This window comes from Stegastes partitus, unplaced genomic scaffold (assembly GCF_000690725.1).
Source record: "Stegastes partitus isolate 25-593 unplaced genomic scaffold, Stegastes_partitus-1.0.2 Scaffold1371, whole genome shotgun sequence".
Taxonomy (NCBI): domain Eukaryota; kingdom Metazoa; phylum Chordata; class Actinopteri; family Pomacentridae; genus Stegastes; species Stegastes partitus.
In genome coordinates, this window is record NW_007579102.1 from 107181 (window position 1) to 117370 (window position 10190).

The 10190-nt window shown below is 44.4% G+C and overlaps 1 protein-coding gene across 1 annotated transcript in view; it reads left to right on the forward strand.

The window, feature by feature from the left end:
* npr1a (natriuretic peptide receptor 1a) overlaps positions 1-10190 on the forward strand; it is a 30170-nt gene that overhangs the window by 2272 nt on the left and 17708 nt on the right. The window contains exons 2-5 of the mRNA XM_008299020.1: positions 1527-2268; positions 5342-5532; positions 5618-5731; positions 5818-5980. Coding sequence (XP_008297242.1) covers positions 1560-2268; positions 5342-5532; positions 5618-5731; positions 5818-5980 — 1177 coding nt within the window. The 5' untranslated portion in view covers positions 1527-1559. The remainder of the gene's footprint in view (positions 1-1526; positions 2269-5341; positions 5533-5617; positions 5732-5817; positions 5981-10190) is intronic.

Here is a 10190-nt window from a genome sequence, read left to right on the forward strand (position 1 = left end):
TTTTCAACATAGTCTTTATGAAGGATTTGATTTTGATTGTTCATCTGAGGAAATACGCTCTTTTTCTGAGAAGTAATCTGATTACTGTGAGGTGATGCAGTTTAGAGTCACTTGACACGTAGGTGATATTATACAAGTTTGTACTCACTGCTGTAAACTGAAAATGGGCAGCAACACGATTTCAGATGTTACCTGGAATTTGGTTTTCTGAGTCATATCTGATAATCTGAGTGTCCTTGAATGCACCACCTTCTATTTTTAATAAACACAGCAGAGTCTTTGACGATTTCACTGCTTCTTTATCATCCTGCTTGTCTGTTCGTTTACTCATGACTCAGACAGTAAACACAGTGTTTAACCAGCAATTATCCTGTACCGGCCCCATTAAGCGCATTACTTCCATGTCTGTGGCACATTAAATACACACGGACCATATGGAGCTAATGGCTCACTCTTTACGGTTCTCACATGGAAACATTTGGTGGAGCTCCCAGAAATCCAGTTTGCTCATTAAATGTTGACCTCATTACAACAGAAACAAGGCTTTTATTGTCAAAGTTGGTTTTCTATTTTTACAGAAACTATGCAGTATCACCCTGCAGCTTGTCTGACAGGCAGTGTATTTATATTGTGTTGTTTTTTCCATAGACTGTATAAAAGATGGACGTAGCAACCGGCCCTGAAAAATGAATCCAACCCGAAGTGTCAGAAACCTGCAGCATCACTACGTCCACTAGCTGCTGGCTCCACAAAGCCCTGGCTCCCATAGACTGGAACTGGAAAAGAAGTGATCACAGATCACCAAATACTGCATTCCTACAGCTCAGGATTGTTTTCTTATTAGTTTTCATGGTCAGATGCAGAGATCAGGTGGCCAATCTGAAAATAAATCAATACTGAATTTTTAAAAAATCGTCAACATGTTGTGGGCCAAGGGGCGTGGCTGACTTGATTGACAGTCAGCAGCGACCATACAGACGAAGCGAGCAGAAGGCGGTAAATGTGGGCGGGGCAGAGAGGGCCCGCCTCTCAATCCGTCTGACCAATCGCTGCTCCTATGGCTCCGCCCCCCTCCCACGATTTTTGCGTCACTGACTCCAAAAATCCAAGATGTCAACCAGGAAGTAGTAAAACCCTGGCTTCATGTTCTCAGAGCAGAAACCAACGGGTGACGTCACTTTTATACAGTCTATGGTTTTTACCCATCAGATGGTCTGACAGGCTGTTTAATTACCGTTGTGTTATGTTGTGTTCACACCAGACGTGAGTAAAATTATTCGCGTGAATGATTTACATGCCACAAAGTCAATGTGAAGACGCAATTAGATGCGAGTAAACGTCCCACGGTGCGACTCGTGCGATAAGCGCGGCGCGATAGACGCGAATTGAGCGAGTTTGATGCTATTTATAAGCGTGAATGAAGCGAGTAAACTCAGTGCACACACGCGTTCAAATACGCGCGTAACGCGCGAATAGCACGATGAATTCGCGCCTGGTGTGAACACAGCATTATACTTTCCCTGCAGGTTGTCTGACAGGCTTTTAGGCTGCTTGTCATCATGCTGCCATTTCCCCGCCCCTTGCTTCTCCTCCTGCTCCTCGTCCAATCAGCTGAGTCCTCTGTATCTGCCGGTAACACCACAGATGATCTTCAGGAGGTCACTCTAGCAGCCATCCTGCCTCAGAATAACACGGACTATGCATGGGCATGGCCTCGTGTGGCGCCAGCGCTCCACCAGGCGGTGCAGCGGGTGAACTCGGACCCTTTGCTGTTGCCAGGCCTAAAGCTCCAGCTGGTTCACCGCAACTCTGAGAACGGGGATGGGTTCTGCTCAGACTCCATTGCTCCACTGGTCGCCGTAGACCTCAAGCTGTCACACGACCCCTGGGCCTTTATTGGGCCCGGCTGCGACTACTCTTCGTCACCCGTCGCTCGCTTCACCACGCACTGGGATGTTCCCATGGTGACGGCTGGCGCTCGCGCCATCGGCTTCAACCTGTATACAGCGGTCACCAACACGGGCCCCACCCACAAGAAGCTGGGCGAGTTCGGCGCACGCATCCAGGAGACATTCAGGTGGCAGCGGCACGCCATGCTCGTGTTCAGTGACAACAAAGACGCCAATGACGACCGGCCGTGTTACTTCGCCGTGGAGGGTCTGTACGACCTACTGGGCAAACGCAACATCACCATCCGGGACCACCTGATCGAGGCCGATAACGTCGACTACAAGGCGGCGGTGCAGGAGATCCGCGACAACGGCAGAGGTTAGAATCTGCGGCCGTGTCTACTTCATGACTTCCTTTTACTCCCGAGTTTTTCCTTCCTTCCTTCCTCTCCCTTGCTAACTGATGGTTAATTATTAATACTGGTGATTGACAAAGATGTTCTGATCCAATATCAAAGATCAGGATAGGGCCTATCAAGACCATATTTAAAAAAAAAAAAAACAAACTTGAACCTGAGCCTTTGTTTACGACTGCTGTCACTCAGGTGTCTGGAATTTGAGTACATTTCCTTTCAGTGCAGCATCATTATTCAATAATTGATTAGTTTATAATAATAATTAATAATATTAATAAAAACTGTCATCACTAGACATCTGTCCTGTAATGAAATTGCTGTTTTAAGCAATGCACACATAAAACAGGCTACTTAGAGTCTGTTACATACATGACTGGAGACAGGATCATTCATGTCGATGATCCAGGCTTCCACTAAGTCATGAGCTCTCATCGGAGGTCCTGAAGCTCCTCAGAGTCTCTGTCATGGTCCTGTTGCTGCTAAACTCCCACAATGCTCTCTGCTGCCACCATGAGCTGTAGTCTGTAGACGCCTCCTCTGGTCACTACAGGACTAAACAGTGAGAGGCTCCACCTGGTGGAACAACCAGGTACTGCAAGACATGATGTGTTTGTTATTAGGAAAATGATGTGAGCAGATACTAAATATTAAATGATTCAGATCAGAAGGAAGACAAAAAACACCTGATTGAGACATCCAAGTTACTGACTCACCTTAGCTGTGTATGTCATTGTAAATCCCGCTTTGTGAAAAAGTTTCAGTTTAAAGGCTTAGCTGTGAGGACATTCCTGCATTGTATCTGTATTCAGGCAAGACTTAAATCAGAATCAGCTTCAGTTCCAGGTGATTCTGTTGGTGAGGGTCCTCACAGGTATAGCAGACTGCATCTGTTACAGCGCTAACTGATCTGTGAGTGTGATTTACTTCACCTTACTATGTTAAGCGCTGGGAGATGACATACGTTGTAAACTGCACTATACAAATAAGATTGAATTGAATCGAACTAGTGCAGAAGAAGTTGATGGTATTGTTTCCACGGTAACAACAATTGTATGTTCAACTGTGTTTTTCATCGGCTGCAGTCAGTGTTGGTGCAGTCCGGCTTATTAACGCCATGACATCAGACGCCATGACATCATCACAGATTCAATAAGTGACACCAGCTGTTGCCTCTGGCAACGCTGGACAGTCTCACCGTAATCATCCCTGTGCGCGTGTGCGTACGTGCACACGTTGCAGCATTAGTCTCAGTCAGCTGTGGTTTGTTGTTTCCATTAAAAACATTCTGTGAGTTTCTGATTTTCACATGTGAACCTCAGTGTTCAGATTATTTTGTCCACCTCTGGGACTGTGTGTGTGTCTATTTTTCTCTTCCTCTCAGTGTATATTTCCACTCGGTGGGTTTCTGTCAGGGTTCAGTGGGACGTTTCCACGGTTTCTGTCCCACAGTGAATCTATAAATCACACAGTCACATGACCTGCTGGGTTTGTGTGTCCTCCACACCTTCGCTGGCCTGCAGCCCATAATGAGAGGGGCTGATAATCATGATCTGCTTTCTTCCCTCCAGACTGTCCTCTGCTCAGACTGTTTACTCGGATCTTCTGTTGTTGCTCAGCTGAGCTTCAGTTTGATGCGTCTTCTTCATTCACTCTGTTTCTGTGATCTCACCAAACGTCTCCTCTCAGGTTCATGAACAGATCTTTGTGAAACAACACTGTCCAAAGTCTGCAATAAAAGGCCATCTATGACGCTGATCAGTGACATCGTCACTGCCTTTCCGCAGATGCACTCGCTTTACTTCTCACAGCGTCCCTGTTGGGCGGATACTGTGTAACTCGGTTCAACCTCCTGCCTTCCAGGTTTGATTTGCTGTATGTACTGCGCTTGCTTTTTGCATTTTACAGTGTCTGGTGTTACGGCTACATGGACTCGCAGCTCTCGTCTCTACAGTAGAAAATAAGGTCATTTAAGATTTTACAGTGTTTCTGTTGTTACTGTTTAACAACGTTCAGTAAGTGACTCACCTGCATGAATCACCCAAAACAAAGACTTCACATATTTTGTTTTAAAGGTGTGATCACTTTTTCAGGTTTAATCTGTAAAAGCGTACCGTTAGGGTAAAGGTACCAAACCAACCAGTTGTGTTTTTTAAAAGTGTCATGGCTCAGACGTGTTGTCCGAATGGGTCTGCTACTGGTCAGAGAGTTTTTCCACTCATATACAATGTGATTATAAAAAAAGGCAGACATGCTCCAGGAAACAAAGTGTGCCAATATTAAGTGTGATTACCTCCTGAAAACCAATCATGTTATCATGGATGTTCTGCCATGCAGCAAATATGCCTTCACCGGTTAAATCTGTCCCACTAAATGTTCTCTAAGAAAACTAAAGAAGTGCATTTATTAATAATAAGCGCTGGCGGCGGCAGGTTGAACCCGGTTACACAATAACTGCCTGTTCATGAGGAAGTAAGAACTAAAGATTTCACTGGTTTTCTGTTGGTTGAAGACTCTTGACAGTGTAGTTTCACAAACACTGGAGCTCACAAATCTAAAGCACAGAACAACACAGAAACAGTCTGAGTGGAGGAGAAGCATCAAACTGAAGCACAAAGACACACAGAACCACAACAAAGAAACAAAACAGTTACCAGACAGAAAACTACAGCAAAGAGACACAAAATGACTGAACAGATGCATACAACAACAAAACACAAGACACAAACTGATAGAAAATGACAAAGAGATGAAACAGCCACAAACGTCTCTTGGCGTCTCTTGTTGTCACCTTTTTAATCTTTGTGTCTCTCTGTGTCTCTTTTTTTGTCTTTTTGTGTCTTTGTCTCTTTGTGTCTCATTTTGTGTCTTTGTGTGTCATTTTGTCCCTTTGTGTGTCTTTGTGGGGGATGATTAAGCATCAGGTAACTTCACCTGGAAACTGTTTTATCTGAGAAACTGCTTAGTCAGCAGCAAGTCGTCGTGATGTGTTCACTGACCACCTGTCCCACCTGTCTCATCTGGCCTGCTCTTCTCCAGTGGTGTACCTCTGCTGCTCCTGGGACATCTTCAGGACTCTGATGGTCCACTTGTGGAGGGAGGGGGTGGAGCTGGAGGACTATGTCTTCTTCTTCATCGATCTGTTTGCAGAGGGGTTGGGCGGCGGTGGCCCGGTCCGGCCATGGTCCAGAGGGGACGAGGACGACCACGCCGCCCGCCTCGCCTTCAGGGTGAGACGCCCTTCACTGCTGCTCTGCGGTAAAGTGATCAGATTGATTGAATTATTATTGATCAGTGAACTCTGTGTGCTGTCAGAGTGTGAAGGTGTTGACCTACCTGGAGCCACAGAATCCAGAATATCTTCAGTTTGTTGAAACTCTAAAGAACGACGCAAAGAGAATGTTCAACTTCACCATCAAAGACTCTCTGGTACAGATATTGATCATGAATGATTAACTGCAGTCTGAGTAGTTGAACATAAAGAACAAACAGCAGACTGTCTGTGTCTCCACCAGTACAACCTGATTGCTGGAGGTTTCTACGATGGAGTGATGCTGTACTCTCAGGCTCTGAACGAGACCCTGAGCCAGCAGGGACCAGGACCAGGAGCTCTTGGGGGAGTTCAGAGGCCCCGAGGAGACGCTGTGACCCGCAGGATGTGGAACAGGACGTTCCCAGGTGAGGACAAATGTTGGTCATTTGTCATGGAAACATTTCACAGTAACATGGGAACGTACAGCCAGACATTAGCCAATCAGAGAGCAGTACTCTTTAAAAATATTATGATTTGTCAGAAAACCACCAAAAACAGAAATATCTGTGTGAGCATCAACAGCACAGAGGGTTAGTAGTACAGCAGCACGAGTCCTGAGTCATTTATTATAAAATCTGATGTCTGAGCTCCTCACCCTATCTCTAAGACTGAGCCCAGCCAGCTTGCAGAGGAAGCTCAGTTCACCCACTTGTATCCGCGATCTCGTTATTTCGGTCACAATCCAGAGCTCATGACCATAGGTGAGGGTTGGGATGTAGATGGACTGGTAAATCGAGAGCTTTGCCTTGCGGCTCAGTTTCTTCTTCACCATGACGGTCCAGTACAGCACCTGCATTACTGCCGATGCCGCACCGAGCCGCCTGTCCACCTCACGCTCCTTTTTCCCGTCACTCTTGAACAAGATCCCAAGATACTCAAACTCCCTCACTTTGGGGTTGCTGCCACGACAGGCACCAGTGACCTTCTGGCCACAGTTCCTAACAGCAGCTTCTGCAATGGAGGCTTTGAACATGGCCCACTCCGACTGCTCTGTAGTAGTCTTTAAGACATGGCAGAGCTAGTACCCCTTTTTTCTTAGGTCGTTGTAGGGCTGTGAATTTTACACTTGTTTTTTTCCCTGCCCATGTAAATCTAGAGATAACGTGTTCCCATTCTGAAAAAACAGTTGTGAACCTTCAATGAGTACTGACTGGAATAAATATAAACGTTTTGGCATGATTTAAATTTTTATTTAATCAATATGTGAACTCATGTTTAGGTTGGGAATTATATTCCATTTTTAATATATGTTATGATATCTTCTTTGAGAGGTCCGTAGTTGATTTCATCTAATTTGGATAGGTCAGTAGGTAAAGAACTTCCTAAATATTTTATCGATTTCTTGCCTTGCTTAACTGATATTTGAACTGAAGATACTAAGGGGGATTAAAGTGAAAGTTAAAAGCCTGAGTTTTTCGCTCATTTAGTTTATAACCTGAGTATGAACCATATTCATGTAGCACTGACATCAGTTCAGGTAAACAATCTGTTGGGCATGAAAGGTAGGCAAGAATATTATCCCGCAATTAAATCTAAGTTTTGTTCTCCTGCTGCCATTTGTATACCTTTAATCTTATTGTTCTGTCTAATCTACTGTGCCAGTGGCTCAATAAATAATAATTTATCGCAAATAAAAGTGGGCTCAATGGGCATCCCTGTCTGTTGTATCTCTCTATGGAGAAAGAGTCAGTCAGCTCACCATTAATTTTAAGTCTTGCTGATGGCCTATTATATAGTGCTTTTAGTGTCTCAATAATTACTTTGTCAAAACCAAATTTTTCCTTAGCATCAACACCAGATCAGTTCTACATCCATCCAGGTGTCTCAGTCTGAACACTGGACCTGGTTCTGTTCATGTCCTCTGTCAGCAGCTGCTAGCATCAGTATTATGGGATGGATCATAGTGGTACCAGTTTAATGTCTATGACATAGAGTTATAGAAACAATCAGTGGTACCCTGGATGTGGTTCTGGTTCTGATCAGTCACCAGAGGAAACTTTACAAAGTGCATTCTGGGTAAACTTTCCAGGCTCATATCAGCATGTGTGATGGTGGTTGGTCAGAACCAGTTCTATACAATGGAAGGACCGTTTGACCTTCAGAACACACCAGGATCATGTTGCATCATTATGAATTAGAAAAGGATTTTGCCACAGTGAGAATCATGCTGAATTACTCCCTATATAGAAGAGCACAGAGTAACACAGCTGCAGGTTTTGCAGGAAGCACAGTAAAAGTACACAGTTCTGCTGTCAATGTACTTGACAGTTTGTGATGCCGCAGTTTAAAATTCTCAGTCACAAAACAACTTCTCACAGTCGTACTCTGATCCTGCAGGGAGTTTGCTTGTAAGCGTAGCACTGCCAAGTAAATTTGTACCAGCTGGCTGTCACACTGGGAACACTGGGAACACTGGGAACACTGGAAACAGGAAGACAGGACGTATGAGACTGAAACCACCAGCCATGACCGGAAAACCACACCGAGCACAAACACATCGATCACACTGAGCGGACAGACAGAGGAAGTTTAAAGGGACAGCTGACATTTTCACTGTCAAGTCTGAAGGCTTGGTTTAAGACTGGTTTTACACTGGTTTTTATACAAGTTTTAGATTGGTTTTGGACTGGTTTTTGAGATAATATTTAAAGGGACAATTCCCGTCTTCCATGTCAGATGTGGTTGTCTTTTCTTGAGTTCAGCTCTGACTGCAGTTCTGTTCGGTGTGGACCCTGAACCTGTTGCAGGCAGGATGTCGTCTGTCAGCTTCAGGAAAAAGTGTGAAAACAGACAAATGCTTTTTACTTTAGTTTTTTCTTCATCTGATTGCTGACAATGTGGAGAGGCAGGAAGGGGGAGGACTGGGTTTAGATGGGTTTTTGACTAGTTTCTGACTTGGTCTTAGACCGACATCACCCCGTTTTCCAGTTTGCTTTAAACGTGGTTAAATTTGTGCACATCTGACAGGAGATCTGACTTCAGTCCAGTCTGAGACTTTACAGGTTTTACAGTGACACCACAAAGTTTGTGTTTCTGTTCTGGCTCTGATCTGAAGAATTCTTTTAGAAGTGAACTGAAGCAGCAGCTGATGTTTGTGAAGGAGTTTGGACCTTCGTCTTATTTCATCACAAAGTAGAAAAACAAAGAAAGACAAACTGCCGGACAAACACTGGGGACAGACGACGATCTGTCATCATCGAGGTTCAAACCGACTATAAAAACGTCTCCGTCTGTTGGCCGCACATGATTTAAACTCTAATACAAATAAAGTTTCTGTTGTTTTAGTTCGTGAGACCTTCTAAAGACAAACAGACAAGACGTTTCATCATGTGGACGGACAAGCAGAACCAGACTGGAGTTGTCAAACTGTTAGAGACACATCACTGAGTCCACAAACCCAAAGACGCAGAGACAGGAGGACAGAACCAGACGAGACGTGACAACAGAGAAGCACAACAAAGCAACAAGACGAGATGTCCTGGTCCAGGTCTTCATTTGTCCCTTTAGTTTCTTGTCAAACAGACAAAAACAAGATAAATGTAGAACAAGGCAAGTCAGGACGAGAGTTACAACAAACAACACAAGAGACATGAGCGGACAGAAGACAAGGACCGTTAAGACACAAAGCAGTAAGACAGGCAGGACAGACTCAAAAGGACCAGACAACACTGTGTCCTGTGACTTCACTCATTCATCAAGACAAAATGATCCGAAAAATACTCAAGGACACATAAGACAGGACAGAGGACGGATCAGAACCAATCAGGATGGAGTACAGATCCAGGTGTTACACACAAACAGCCTCCATCACTGGATGCTAACAGCTGGAGATGAACTCTAATCTGATCAGTTTCACTGCTGCTGTGAAGACATGAACCTGTTTACAGCGAGAGGACGAAGACAGCTTGTCATCCTCTGACGTCTTTTTAATAAAGTTTCATGTGAAGAAAACAGGAGACGTTTGTGTTTTCAGAGCTGTAAAGACAGAAACAGACAACCTGCTGCAGATCCATAAAACAGACTGAATTATTCAGGTTTTATTTTATCTGTAGATGAGAACTCAGTGTATTTGTTCACTCAAACTGTCTCTATATCGTCTCGTGTTTTAAGTTTTGAAGCTTCTTTCAGAAATGATTCTTTTCTGAACTCGACACTCGACTGTTTCAGGACAAACAGGCTGTAGATAACAGGTTTGTTAGTGTGTTGGTGGTTATTGATCAGTGAATCTGACAGAGAGTTTCATTAGTCTGATGTTTCCCCTCAATGACCTCTGAGCTCCCAGTGGACCCACTGCAGTACACTGGCTTTACACTGGTTTAGACTGGTTTTGGATCTGACTTGTTACTTGGCTTTACACTAACTGATGATTTAACATCTACATATTTAAACCTGAACCTCGGTTTTACTGAAACCAGGACTAGCTGGGAGCACACACAGTGTGTGTATGTGTGTGTGTGTGTGTGTGTGTGTGTGTGTGTGTGTGTGTGTGTGTGTGTGTGTACATGTACTGTGTGTGTGTGTGTGTGTGTGTGTACATGTACTGTGTGTGTACAATGTGTGTGTGTGTGTGTGTGT